Source organism: Bos indicus, chromosome 27 (genome assembly GCF_029378745.1).
Source record: "Bos indicus isolate NIAB-ARS_2022 breed Sahiwal x Tharparkar chromosome 27, NIAB-ARS_B.indTharparkar_mat_pri_1.0, whole genome shotgun sequence".
Classification (NCBI taxonomy): Eukaryota; Metazoa; Chordata; class Mammalia; order Artiodactyla; family Bovidae; genus Bos; species Bos indicus.
The window spans coordinates 15,196,332-15,211,687 of NC_091786.1; the positions used below are offsets into that span (position 1 = coordinate 15,196,332).

Sequence of the window (15,356 nt, forward strand, 5' to 3'; positions counted from 1 at the left end):
GATGGAAAGTCTCTCATCCATTACCTCACTGGGCTTCTCCCGGGCCAATCTGAAGTGTCTGATGTCACCTGCCTTTCTGGTTGTCCCTCAGTGTACTAACAGAGAGGGGACCTTCTGGGTTCTCCTGGGAGCAGTGAACAATTAGGATACCTCGAACAGCCCCATATTTTGACTCTGACTACAGGAGGCCAATGAAAAGAGCAAGGTCCTATTCCCAGCCATATTCTACAAGGAATGAACCTGCATTTTGGGAACAATACGTACCCAGGAGGGCCCTCAATGCCCAATCTGAAAGAATCAGCCTTAGGCCAGAAGCCACTGTCCCTAACAAGAGACAATATCCCATGAAACTAGAAACAAAGAAAGGTTTACAACTCCTCATCCATAAATTCTTACATGGCCTCTTACATGGTGCCATGCCAGTCTCTATGCAATACTCCTGTTTTCCAGTAATTAAACCAACTGGGGAAAGTAGAGTGGTACAAGACCTCAGAGCAGGAAATGATGCTGTGGGCCCTATTCACCCACTGTGGCCAATACTTATAAAACATTAGCCCAATTCCTGAGGATGCTAAATGGTTTACTGAGCTCAACCTCAAGATCCCTTTTCTTGCATCCAAGCCTATCCCCCCTCACAACTGTTTGACTTCCACTCAGGCCAAATATGGAGAAGGCAATGGCACCCCACTCCAGTACTCTTGCCTGGAAAATCCCATGGACAGAGGAGCCTGGTAGGCTCCAGTCCATGGGGCTGCGAAGAGTTGGACACGACTGAGCGACTTCACTTTCACTTTTATGCATTGGAGAAGGAAATGGCAACCCACTCCAGTGTTCTTGCCTGGAGAATCCCAGGGACGGGGGAGCCTGGTGGGCTTCCGCCTATGGGGTCGCACAGAGTCGGACACTACTGAAGCAACTTAGCAGCAGCAGTAGGCCAAACAGCAATAATACACTTGGACAGTATTGTCTCAGGGGTTTCAGGACAGCCCACACTTGATCTCCCAGGCCCTAAGGACGTAACTATGGGAGACACACGTAAAAGAACGGGCTGTTCTACGGTTCACACGACATATTAATATGCACCTCCCCGTGGGGCTCTCAGATCAAAGCACCACTTAGATCAAAGCCATGATGTCCCTGGGGCTACAGAGCCTCTCAAAAGCATGACAAATCCCCAAGCAATGAATTAAATATCTAGTATATACTATAAACCCCAGGAATAGACAATTATCTCCATATAGAAAACAAGCTATATTTGGACCTAAGTACTGCAAAGATCTGCCTGCAATGCAGCAGACATGAGTTTAATTGATTAGTCAGGAAGATCCCATGGAAAGGGAAATGGTAACCCACTCCGAAATTTTTGCCTGGGAACTCTCCAGGGCAGAGAAGCCTGGCAAGCTGCAGCCTACCAGGTCTCAAAAGAGTTGAACACAATGACTAAACATCTCTGTTACTGAGGAAACCAAAGTTGAAAAAGACACGTGTACCCCAATGTTCACTGCAGCACCATTCACAATAGCTAGAACATGGAAGCAACATAGATGTCCATGGACAGATGAATGGATAAAAGGCTATAGCTGCTGGCTCAACAGTAAAGAATCAGCCTGCAATGCAGGAGACGCAGGTTTCATCCCTTAGTCAGGAAGATCCCCTGGAGGAGGGCATGGCAACCCACTCTAGCATTCTTGCCTAGAGAATCCCATGGACAGAGGAGCCCGGCAGGTTTCAGTCCATAGAGCTGGACATGACTGAAGAGACTAACCAGCAGCCACAGCAGTATACACAATGGAATATTCAGTTCAGTCCCTCAGTCGTGTCCAATTCTTTGCAACCCCATGGATTGCAGCACACCAGGCTTCCCTGTCCTTCACCAACTCCCAGAGCTTGCTCAAACTCATGTCCATTGAGTTGGTAAAGCCATCCAACCATCTCATCCTCTGTTGTCCCCTTCTCCTCCTGCCTTCAAACTTTCCCAGAATCAGGGTCTTTGCTAATGAGTAAGTTCTTCGCATCAGGTGGCCAAAGTACTGGAGTTTCAGCTTCAGCATCAGTCCTTCCAATGAATATTCAGGACTAATTTCCTTTAGGATGGACTGGTTGCATCTCCTTGTAGTCCAAGGGACTCTCATGAGTCTTCTCCAACACTACAGTTCAAAAGCATCAATTCTTCAACACTCAGCTTTCTCTATGGTCCAACTTTCACATCGATACATGACTACTGGAAAAACCATAGCTTTGACTAGATGGACCTTTGTCGGAAAAGTAATATCTCTGCTTTTCAATACACTGTCTAGGTTTGTGATAGCTTTTCTTCCAAGGAACAAGCGTCTTTTAATTTCATGGCTGCAGTCACCATCTGCAGTGATTTTGGAGCCCCAGAAAATAAAGTCTGTCATTGTTTCCCCATCTATTTGCCATATGTGATGGGACTGGATGCCACGATCTAAGTTTTCTGAATGCTGAGTTTTAAGCCAGCTTTTTCACTCTCCTTTCACAATGGAAAGGAGAAATTTGGAAAGTAATATTTCACAATGGAATATTACTCAGCCATAAAAAGGAACACATCTGAGTCAGTTCTAATGAAGTGGCTGAACCTAGAGCCTATTATACAAAGTAAAGTAAGTCAGAAAGAGAAAAACAAATACTGTACACTAACATATATATATGGAATCTAGAAAGATGGTACTGATGAAATTATTTGCAGGGCAGCAATGGAGAAACAGATACAGAGCACAGACTTATGGACACGGGGTGAGGGGGAAGGAGAAGGTGAGATATATGGAGAGAGCAACATGGAAACTTAACATCACCATTTGTAAAACAGATAGCCTATGGGAATTTGCTGTATGGCTCAGGAAACTCAAATAGGGGCTCTGTATCAACCTAGAGGGGTGGGATGGGGAGAGAGATGGGAGGGAGGTTCAAAAGTGAGGGGACATATGTATACCTATGTTTGATTGATAATGTTTGGCAGAAACCAACACAATTCTGTAAAGCAATTATCCTTCAATTAAAAATAAATTATATAAAAAAGACACATCTCTACCTTTGTGCACATGATAGGATTTTGTAGAGTTTGGATTCCAAAATTTGGGCCAATGGCTAAGCCTCTGTATCAAGTGACTAATGCTCAGATATAGAACCATTACTTTAGAATGAGGAATAAGAAAAGGCTTCACATGATTATACAACCAGACCCTCACCAGAGCCCCTGCTCCCGGTCACTCCAATCTGAAAGCGCCATTCATCCTGTATGTGGCTGAAAAGCACGGCACTGCTCTGGGGTTCTTATACAGAAGCTGGAGAAGATTCTGAGCCTATTGGGCATTTTTCCAAACAGCTAGATCTCATGGCCCAAGGTTGGCCTGGCTGTCTCCAGGCAGTAGCCGCCATCGATTAGTGGAAGAAGCTAACAAGATTACTTTTGGACAGCAGCAGCAGTCCAGTCCCGTCATCAAGTACAAGGGATTCAGGAGATTACAGGTCACTACTGGCTAACTGAAGGCCGTCTTACTAATACCACACTGTGATCCTTAAATCATGAGAACTAACCTACAAAACTTTCCATACCCTCAACTTGGCTATGCTTAAGCCTGATGAGAGCCCACAGCTAGCAGACTCTTGCCTCAGAACCCTTGACCAGGTTTATTCCTGTAGGCCTAATCTAAGAGATCAAGCTACAGGAAACCAAGGACGAATGGTTTCCTGACAGCAGCAGCTTTATTAAGGACGGAGTCAGGAGGGCAGGGGACACTACCGTGAGTGCTGAGTGTCCAAGAAGCAAAACCTTTCCTGGCCTACACTCCAGCCCAGACGACTGAACCGACAGCTCTCACCTGAGCCTTAACCCTAGAGAAAGGATAAATTATAAATATATACACAGGCTCATGCTTTACATGCTAGTGGAGCTATCAGGAAAAAAAAAGAAAGAACTTTCAAATACAAGAAATTCCTCTATAAAGTATGAGGCTGAGACTTTGCATTTGATAGAAGCAGCTCAAAAACCAAAATACGTAGCAGTCATTCACTGCCACAAGCATCAAAGGGAATTTCTCAAATTATCCAAGGAAGCAACTGGGCAGATTGGGATGCAAAGAAAGCAGCTCTGATGCCCGTAACAGAAATGGCATTGTTCCCAGCCCTTGCCCCTTCTACCACTACACTCAAGATACTCAATTTCCAAAGAGACCTGGCAACAAGACCAAGGGGGGACAAAGGGTACAGTTGAGCGCAATTGTGCGATAGTTTGAACAGTCTTTGGCATTTCCTTCTGGACTGGAATGAAAACTGACCCTTTCCAGTACTGTGGCCTAAATTTGCTGGCATATTGAGTGCAGCACTTTTATAGCATCATCTTTTAGGATTTGAAATAGCTCAGCTGGAATTCCATGACCTCCACTAGCTTTGTTCATAGTGATGCTTCCTAAGGTCCATTTGACTTCACACTCCAGGATGTATGGCTCTAGATGAGTGATCACACCATTGTGGTTTCATTAAGACCTTTTCTGTACAGTTCCTCTGTGTATTCTTGCCACCTATTCTTAGTATCTTCTGCTTCTGTTAGGTCCATGCCATTTCTGTCCTTTATCGTGCCCATCTTGGCATGAAATATTCCCTTGGTATCTCCAATTTACTTGAAGAGATCTTTAGTCTTACCCATTCTATTGTTTTCCTCTATTTCTTTGCATTGTTCACTTAAGAAGGCTTTCTTATATTTCCCTGCTATTTTTTGGAACTCTCCATTCAGATGGGTATATCTTTCCTTTTATCCTTTGCCTTTCACTTCTCTTTTCTCAGCTATTTGTGAAGACTTCTCAGACAACCATTTTGCCTTGCTGTGTTTCTTTTTCTTGGGGATGGTTTTGGTCATGGCCTCCTGTACAGTGTTATGAACTTTCACTCATAGATCTGCAGGCATTCTTTCTATCAGATCTAATCCCTTGAATCTATTTGTCACTTCCACTGTATAATCATAAGGGATTTGATTTAGGTCATACCTGAATGGCCTAGTGGTTTTCCTTACTTTCTTTAAGTCTGAATTTGGCAAGAAGGAGTTCATGATCTGAGCCCAAAGAAGGGCAATGCCAAAGAATGTTCAAACTGCAGCACAACAGGGCTCATTTCACCCGCTAGCAAAGTAATACTCAAAATCCTTCAAGCTAGGCTTCAACAATACATGAACCGAGAACTTCCAGGTGTACAAGCTGGATTTAGAAAAGGCAGAGGAGCCAGAGATCAAATTGCCAATATTCGCTGGATCAAAGAAAAAACAAGGGAATTCCAGAAAAACATCTACTTCCGCTTCATAGACTATGACAATGCTTTTGAATGTGTGGATCACAACTGTGGAAAAATATTAAAGAGATGGGAATACCAGACCACCTTACCTGTTTCCTGAGAAACCTGTATACAGATCAAGAAGCAACAGTTAGAACCGGACATGGAATAATGAACTGGTTCAAAACTGGGAAAGGAGTACATCAAGGCTGTATATTATCACCCTACTTATTTAACTTATATGCAGAGTACATAATGCAAAGTGACAAGCCGGATGAAGCACAAGCTGGAATCAAGACTGCTGGGAGAAATATCAATAATTTCAGATATGCAGATGACACCACCCTAATGGCAAAAAGCAAAGAGGAACTAAAGAGCCACTGATAAAGGTGAAAGAGAGTGAAAAAGCTGGCTTAAAACTCAGCATTCAAAAACTAAGATAATGGCATCTGGTCCCATCACTTAATGGCAAATAGATGGGTAAACAATGGAAACAGGGACAGACTATTTTCTTAGGCTCCAAAATCACTGCAGATGGTGACTGCAGCCATGAAATTAAAAGACACCTGCTCCTTTGAAGAAAAGCTATGACCAACCTAGAAAGCACATTAAAAAGCAGAGATATCACTTTGCGGACAAATGTCTCCAAAGTTATGGTTTTTCCAGAAATCATGTATGGATGTGAGAGCTTGACCATAAAGAAGGCTGAGCCCTGAAGAACTGATGCTTTTGAACTGTGGTGTTTTGAGAGTCCCGTGGACTGCAAGGAGATCAAACCATTCAATTCTAAAGGAAATCAACCCTAAATATTCATTGGAAGGAAGCTAAAGAAGCTCCAGTACTTTGGCCACCTGATGCTAACAGCAGACTCATTGGAAAAGACCCTGATGATGGGAAAGATTGAAGGAAGGAGGAGAAGGGGACGACAGAGGATGAGATGGTTGGATGGCATCACTGACTCAATGGACTTGAGTTTGAGCAAGCTCTGGGAGACGGTGAAGGACAGGGAAGCCTGGCATGCTGCAGTCTACAGGGTCACAAAGAGTTGGACACGACTGAGCAACTGAACAACATCACTTCATGCTGGTCAGAGTGGCCACCATCAAAAAATCTACAAAGAATACACGCTGGAGAGGATGTGGAAAAAATGAAACAATCCTACACTGCTGATGGGACTGTAAATTGATACAGGGACTCTGGAGAATGGTATGTAGATTTCCTTAAAAACAAAGAAAAATCTACCATATGACCCAGTAATCCTACTTCTGGGCATATATACTGAGAAAACCATAATTCAGAAGGCCACATGTACACCAATGTTCACTGCAGCACTATTTACAATGGACAAGAAAGCAACCTAGATGTCCACTGACAGATGAGTGGATAAAGAAGGTGTAGTATATATACACAACACAGTATTATTCAACCATCAAAAGGAACGAATTTGAGTCAGTTACAAGCGAGGTGGATGAACCTAGACCCTGTGAAGGAAGTCAGAAAAACAAACAGGTATTACAGCAGAAACTAACACTACATTGTAAAGCAATTACAATCCAATTAAAAATAAATTAAAAAAAAATAAAGAAACATACAGGAATGATCATCACAGTGTTGTTCCACAAAACCAAAAAACAATTATTTTCAAGATTAGTTTGCATGACTAATGTGTGGCATCATCATACAATGTAGCAACTCACACCAATGGAAATGAACAAACCACCACTATCTATAGCTGTTTAGGGGCTTCCCTGGTAGGTAGTTGTCAAAGAATCCACCTGCAACGCAAGAGACCCTGGTTCGATTCTTGGGTCGGGAAGATCCGCTGGAGAAGGGTTAGGCTACCCACCCCAGTATTCATAGGCTTCCCTTGTAGTTCAGCTGGTAAAGAATCCGCCTGCGATGTGGGAGACCTGGGTTCAATCCCTGGGTTGGCAAGATCCCCTGGACAAGAGGCTACCCACTCCAGTGTTCTGGCCTGGAGAATTCCACGGACCGTGTAGTCCATGGGGTCCCAAAAAGTGGGACAGGACTGAGCGACTTTCACTTTTACTTTTCAGAGCTGTTTAGATGATTTCACAAAAGGAAATAAGTGAGCAAAAGAGCCAGAAAAGAGAATATATAATGTATGAGAGCATTTATATAAAGTTCAAAAACAGGCAAAACTAAAACAAAATGTTAGAAAGATGATAGGGGTCACTTTACATCCAGAAAGAGGGAAGAGTGCTTCCATCCTGGTGGCAACATTCTGCTTCTGCATCTGGGAGGTGACACCTAGGTGAGTGTTTTCTAGTAACTTCCTGGGCAGAATGCTAAGAGAAGTCAGTCAGACGAGAAAGACAGATACTGTGTGATATCACTTATGTGTGAAACGCAAAAATACAACAAACTAGTGAATATAACGAAAAGCAGCAGACTCCCAGATACAGAGAAAAAACCAGTGGTCACCAGTGGGGAGGGGAGAGAAGGCAGTACAGGAGGGGATGAGAGGTGCAGACCACTGGGTGTGACTGGGCTCAGATGTCCTGTACAACACTGAGAATACAGCCAAGATTTTATAGTAACTGTAAATGGAAAGCAAGCCTTAAAACTGTGTAAACATTTTTTTTAATTAAAAATAAATTTTGAAAAAAAAGAAAATGAGGCCTATCCAAACCATGGATTATTGACCTGTAAGAATTTTTAGGAATAAAATACTGATATTTACTACCATGTAGATGAACCTTAAAACTACTACCCTAAATAAAAGAAGCCAGTCACAAATGACCACATACCTCGTGTAAGAAGCTATTTAAATGTTCAGAACAGACAGATTCACGGAGACAAGAAACAGGTTCATGGTTGCCAAAGGGCTCCAGAGAAATTACTAGTGGACGTGGAGTTTCTTTCTGGGATGATTAAAACGTCTTGAAATAGAAAACAGTGATGGCTGTACCATCTTGTAACTAAACTAAAATTGAACTGAACCGTACACTTTAAAACGGTGAATTGTACGGCATGTGAATTACATCTCAATTTTTAAAATTATGATTTCTTTTAGATTTAGACCTTTTACATTTAGATTTCTTTTAGGTAAGAAATTAAAACATTTTACAGGTCACTATAAAAGATGTTCTGGTAATGATCACTTTTCATCATGCCAGAAGTACAATAATTTCCTTTATTAACAAAAATTAAGACTCAAAATACTAGACACCAAATAAAAAGTATGTGAGAAGGTTTATGTTGTCAAAATTCCCTTGAAACTTACTCCTACAACATATGCTGTATGTTTGCATATGACAACTCAAGAAAAAAATGTAAATTAATATATGAGATTCATAAATTAAACAGGTTTTATTTTACCCCTACTTTGATTCAAGTTTCCCACCTCATTTAGAATAAATTCAATTTCTTTTTGTGTGTGTGTTAGGAGAAGGCAATGGCACCCCACTCCAGTACTCTTGCCTGGAAAATCCCATGGATGGAGGAGCCTGTTAGGCTGCAGTCCATGGGGTCGCTAAGAGTCGGACACGACTGAGCAACTTCACTTTCAGTTTTCACTTTCATGCATTGGAGAAGGAAATGGCAACCCACTCCAGTGTTCTTGCCTGGAGAATCCCAGGGACGGGGGAGCCTGGTGGGCTGCCGTCTATGGGGTCGCACAGAGTCGGACACGACTGAATCGACTTGGCAGCAGCAGCAGCAGCTGTTCTAGATGTGGGCATACCAGCCCTTCTCTATCACCTCTGGCCTCTGGAATGGCCAATGACGGACAGAGCAGGCCTGCCCGGGCAGGTCACACACCGTTCCCTGGCCCGCCAGTGGCGGCGCTGTCTCCCAGACACTCTGGGCCCATGCGTGAAGCTCTCCTGCAGCATCCTCCGCCTTCCTGTGTCTAAGAAAAGGAAGAATATCCTTCTGCTCCTCCCTAAATTAAAGCCCATTTCCACGTGACTACTGGAGGTATGAAGTGAGAAATATTAGTCTACATCCCTCGTTACAAAGTCATATAACAGGAGCCCAACATATGTCTGGCTTGCTGACCAGTGGTACCAGGAGAGCCCCACTTTTTTAGTTTCGGGGTACCCAGAAGTGAGAAAAATTAATTCAAATTATCAAATACTCCCCAGAACACTGTATTCATGTGTGGACCACCTTGCTTTTGTATGTGAAGGCATTTCTACATTTTTATTAGTAATTAGCCTAAATGCTGTTGCTCGAAATACTTTAAAGTTTTCAAAATATAGATTAAAAATACTAACCAAAGGTTTCATAGGATTCTTCATCTTTCTCGTTTTCACCCAGCCTGCTGAGGCTTGAGAGCTGAGAATGATCAGGAAAATCAAATACATCCAGAGGCCTGTGCTTCCGGCCAGCTTTCTGAAAGTGAATGAAGTTCAAAGTCACTGGATTGGCCATAACAAGAACATCACAAAGCCGATCTGCATGGCAAGGACGCTGCTGCTGTCACCGGTGCCTACGGAGCGAGTCTTCGCACTCTTGGGGATCTAAGGTGGGGTTGGGGAACTTTTCTAGAAAGAACCAGGGAGTAAATACAGTTGACCACTGAACAACGCAGGGGCTGGGGTGCCCAGCCTCCACACGGTAGAAAATCCCCATATGACCCTGGCAGCTGGCTTCCTTATTCGAGGTTCCACCTGCGGGGGTTTCAACCACCTGTGGATAGTGTAGAACCTACTACTGAGAACAGTGCAGGTAGAGTGGATCCTCCCAGCTCAAACCTGTGTTGTTCAAGGGTCCCTTGTACCCAAGACCGTGGACCATGAGGCTCTGCGGCAGCTCAGCCATCGTGGTGTGGAAGCAGACGGGGCCATGCAGAAAAAGCACAGTCGTGCTGCAATTCAGCCTTATGGATCCTGAAATCTGAACTTCATGTTTTCACATGCCGTGAGATAGTCTTCTTTGATTTTACTTCAGTCATTTAAAAATGTAAAAACCATCCTTAGCTCACAGGGCCACAGCCGGCCACTCCTAAGCCACCAGGGGCTTGCTCCCCAGAAATAGCCACTTAGCCCAAAGTTCCCAGATGTTTTTAGGTCCATGAACCAAGGTAAACTGGAAGTGGACAAACAGGAGATGGCAAGAGTGAACATCCACATTTTAGCAATCAGTGAACTAAAAGGGACTGGAATGGGTGAATTTAATTCAGATGACCATCATATCTACTACTGTGGGCAAGACCCCCTTAGAAGAAATGGAATAGCCCTCAGAGTCAACAAGAGAGTCTGAAATGCAGTACTTGGATGCAATCTCAAAAACGACATTTCCAAGGCAGACCATTCAATATGACAGTAATCCAAGTCTATGCCCCAACCACTAATGCTGAAGAAGCTGAAGTTGGATGGTTCTTTGAAGACCTACAAGGCTTTCTAGAACTAAAATCCAAAAAAGATGTCCTTTTCATCATAGGGAACTGGAATGCAAAAGTAGGAAGTCAAGAGATACCTGGAGTAACAGGCAAGTTTGGCCTTGGAGTACAAAACGAAGCAGGGCAAAGGCTAACAGAGTTTTGCCAAGAGGACGCACTGGTCATAGCAAACTCCTTCTTCCAACAACACGGGAGACGACTCTACACGTGGACATCACCAGATGGTCAATATCGAAATTAGATTGATTGAACTCCTTATTGCAAAATTCAGACTTAAATTGAAGAAAGTAGGGAAAACCACTAGACTATTCAGGAATGACTAAAATCAAATCCCTTACAATTATATAGTGAAAGTGACAAATAGAGTCAAGGGATTAGATCTGATAAGAGTGCCTGAAGAACTATGGACGAAAGTTCGTAACACTGTACAGGAGTCAATGATCAAGACCACCCCCAAGAAAAAGAAATGCAAAAAGGCAAAATGGTTGTCTGAGGAGGCCTTACAGATAGCTGTGAAAAGAGAAGCTAGAGGCAAAGGAGAAAAGGAAAGATATACTCATCTGAATGCAGAGTTCCAAAGAACAGCAAGGAGAGGTAAGAAAGCCTTCCTCAGCTTTGAGGATACACAGGGGTAAAACTCCTGACTGCAGGAAAGAGACTTACAGGGCAATATACTAATAAGTCCCATGAAGATTGCCCCCTACATCCTCATGAAAGACCACAACACATAGAAAGCTACATTCAGTAGCTCTGGACAATGTGGAGGGAGCCATTAACAGACAAAAAAATTAGTGGAAATTCTGGAGATAGAGTAAGACTCCAAACAAAAACTAGCACTCACAGACCCTCAGTGCAAAACCACCCAAGGGGTGTTTGGGGTTAGAAGGAACGTTGAAGGAGAGCTGACAGATCCTCTGGCCTCCCTGAGCAAAAAGGCCCCCAGCCATGTACGGCAGCTGCCTTCCCAAGAAGAGGACAGGAAGCTGGAGAAACCCATCCAAAGAACGGGCGGGCTGCGGTGGGGCTGCAGAGGGACCCCAGGACTTCCCAGAGGAGAAAAGGGCCCCCTCCAAAGCCAGGGGCCTAGGGAAGCAGGGGGAGACACCCCCCCAAGAGAGAGAATCAGGGGCGGGGCACAGAGCAGGGAGAACCCCCAAGGGCTGGGCACCCCCAAGCAGACACTGCCTAAGGCGTTTCATGTGAATCTCTGAGGCCAACTCAACAAGCTGCTGGAAAAGCACATGAAGTGAGCTGAGAGTATTAAAGAAATGCCCCTGCCTTCACACATTTATTTCTAAGGCTCACCCAGCCTACAGTAAAAATACCATTTGAGTAAAACTACATGGAAGATGATGAGACCATAACTATGGAAAACTATTAACATGGAGAAATGGCTACGAGTGAAAAAAGCAAAATACAGAACACTGCACAATTTTTAAACGATGCCAATTATCCAAATGAAAATGAAACCTAGGCCCAGAAAAAAAGATTTAAAATGTTAATGTTCTCTCACTTGTACTGGAAAGAACACGAGGAAAATGAATATACTTTTCCACTACAAGAAAATAGAGCTTACCAAGTCGACGGAATACTGAGTCTCCCACAAAATGTTATTTTGCATTTTCAATTACGAGCATTATATTAAAATATATAATGATAACTTACATCTTTTATGGAATGTGTTCTGCCTGAATGGTTCTTCGAAAATCTCGCACTAGGAAAGAGCAAACACACACACAAGTTAGGAAATACTTTAAAATAACTGGGGAAACACTAGAACTGGCGATGGAGTCCAAGTATTTTCTTTCCAAGTTACTCTCCTTGTTAGTTGCACTAACAATGTGCACGCGATGAAATTCAGGTAATGGCAAACCCTTTGGAAAGCAGAAGCCACAGCTCCCACACATAAATAATTTATAGGCCAAATCATACTACCCACATATAAATAACATAGCTCTGCCCTCAGGGCACAGAGAACTAACCCTGCCATCACCCGTGTCCCTGAAGTCACATCAACGGCCAAGGCTGGCATCCTGCAGAAATGTGCCAGAGGTGCCTCTTCCTTAAGCACCGGACCCCGATGCATCCCGTGCCTGGCTCTCTCACACACGTGTTCTCATTTAGCTCCTTAACGGTCCGCCAGGTAGAAGTGAATCCCTCCATCCAGAAGCATGTTTGCCCAAAGCCGCAGGTGGCTGGGAAGGAGGGAAGCCTATGATAAAATCTGCTGTCAGTCCACACCCAGAGCTGCCCTCTTCCCTCCCCTTCAGGATCCCTCCAGAGGGCATCAGGATGAAAGGATAAAGTTGCATCTTTAATCAGCTTAAGTAAACCAGATGTCACAACAGAGACCCAAAGAAAAAGTGAAAATAAGCGACACGGGAAATAACCCCTGCCAGTGACTGTGGGCTGAGTACCCTATGTGCTCCAGCGTGGTGCCAGGGAACAGGACATCCTGCACACAGCCGTTAGCAGAGAGCAAAGTCCATTTAGTGTCTGAACAAGTAATTCTTTACCTAACTCTTTATGTGATATAACTTCAAACTTAAAGAGAAAAATTGTTGAGAAGAGCCTGAGAACCTTCTGTACACCCTTTACCCCACTTCACCCACTGTTCATTTTGTCTCACCGGCTTCCTGTGTGTCTGTGTATGGTAACCTGGGGACACACGTGTGTCTTTTCTAAGAGGGCATTATCCTGTGTAGTCACAGCACAATTTTCAAAGCAAGAAATTTAACACTGACATCATTGTCTAATTTACAGTCCATATCCAAATGTTATCAATTGCCCTGTCATGTCCTTTAAGGTTTCCCCCAGCTTTTTAAAAAATTCGTTTTGCTGTTGTTTCCTTTAAAAATTTTCTTCTTGTTCTAGCATTTTAAGGAAATACAAGGGGACATAAAATTAAGATTTCTTAAAACTTGTGTTTTATCATACGTGCACACTTGTATATCCATTGTGATGTAAAATATTAATACTGTGAATTACAGTAAAAAGAAAAAGTTGGAAAACTGAGGAGTGGGTCTCAAACATCAGGAATCAGAATCACCTGGAAAGCTGTTAAGACTGCTTGGCTCCACCTCCAGAACGGCTGATTCAATAAACCTGGGATGGCCCCTGATGGAACCTGCATTGCTAATAAGTTCCCGGGGCTGCTGATGCTGGTCAAGACACCACAATTTGAAAAACCAATCCTTTATTTGATTCTCGGACCCAAAAAAGAAGATGGAGCAGATATTCGTTTCACAGACTTTATGATTTTGGGGTTCAGAAAAGTTAAATGACATCAGTGGTCACAGCCAAGTAACAGGACTAGAAGCCACATCGTATAAGGTCTTAACTCACTCTTTCCTGCCTTGTCTGTGCTCAACAACGTGGTCGTTTCCTCCTCACCTTAGGCTAGGAGGAAGGTGAGGCTACCAAAAGATAGAAACCCCTGTGATAACACATGGAAAAATTTTGGTGTAGGCATACCAGTGCATTTCAGGGGGAGGGATGAACAAACTTCATGAGTCTCAATCAAAGGCAAAAATGCTATATGTGTGTATACCGCTTGGGGGTGGCGGGGAGGGAGAGAGAAACTCCCTACTGGCATATCTGATAAAGTTCACCTTTCATAGATCAGCTGGTAAAGAATCTGCCTGCAATGCAGGAGACCCGGGTTCAATTCCTGGGTTGGGAATATCCCCTGGAGAAGGAAATGGCAACCCACTCCAGTATTCTTGTCTGTAGAATCCCATGGACAGAGGAGCCCGGCAGGCCACAGTCCATGGGGTTGCAGGAGTCGGACATAACTTAGCGACCAAACCAACACCACTGTCAGCTGAGTCGCAAGCATTTTATTCCTTCCCAATCCTCCTCTGTACTGGGGGAGTCTGGTCCTACCCGCTGGCCACAGGAGCCTAGTCTGTTGACTCCACCACCCTGCTTTGTCCTGCTCCAGCCTGTTCCCTACACTGGCTCTCCTGCACCCTCACGCTGTGTCTACAAACACCTCCAGAGACACTTGCCAATGACTCCGAGAAAAATAACGTTTTAGAGAGCAGATAGGCAACGTATTTTAACCTGCATATCTTTTCAGCTTAAAAAAAAAAAAGCTTGAACCATCCTGGCTGGAGTCCCCCCCCTTTAAAAATAACAAGCGGCAGCCTGGGCTCCCCCGCCGACTTAGTTCAGCTTTACAGTCTGTGGTTTGTGTTACAAAAACAAGCAGGGTCTTGAAAATAAGCATACTGACTCCAGCCCGAGTGTCAATGCTAGTGTTCTTGCTAGAAGGTGAATTCTGGCAAGTAGTAGGTACTCCTTAAGTTACTATTCGTGGGATAGTTTCAGAACACCTGGCGTCTACTTTAGAGCACGTTCATCCGCACAAAGTAAGGGGACGCTAGCCGACGCCTCTCCCCGCGCCAGACACGGCTGTAAGCGGACGCCTTTCAACCTCCCAGCAATTCTGTCACGGTGGGGACCTTATCCCCACTTTACAGAAAGGCCCCGGGCGGTCAGTCGCTCGGACACGGTGCGCAGAGGCAGAGCCAGGGAGCTCGAGAAGCCCAAGCCCGGAGGAAGAGGAAAATAAAGGGGGGGGAACCCCGGCGGCGCTACGACGGCCCGCAGAACTTACTGCGACAACCGCGCAGGCCGTGGCCGATCCATTCCAGCCCGCAGCGCTCGGCGCCAACGCAAAAACTCCCGCCAAACCTCGCGCTAC

General features: G+C 44.2%; 1 protein-coding gene across 2 annotated transcripts in view; it reads right to left on the reverse strand.

Annotated features, from left to right (window-relative positions):
* CENPU (centromere protein U) overlaps positions 1-15,356 on the reverse strand; it is a 46,757-nt gene extending 31,401 nt beyond the window's left edge. The window contains exons 1-4 of one of the 2 annotated variants that reach the window (XM_070781719.1): positions 15,270-15,320; positions 12,631-12,860; positions 12,314-12,362; positions 9,522-9,639 (exon numbers count right to left, since the gene is read on the reverse strand). In XM_070781719.1, the coding sequence (XP_070637820.1) occupies positions 9,522-9,639; positions 12,314-12,362; positions 12,631-12,734 (271 nt within the window). In that variant the 5' untranslated portion in view covers positions 12,735-12,860; positions 15,270-15,320. Of the gene's footprint in view, positions 1-9,521; positions 9,640-12,313; positions 12,363-12,630; positions 12,861-15,269 lie in introns of both variants that reach the window. The other variant, XM_070781721.1, reaches the window with a different exon arrangement.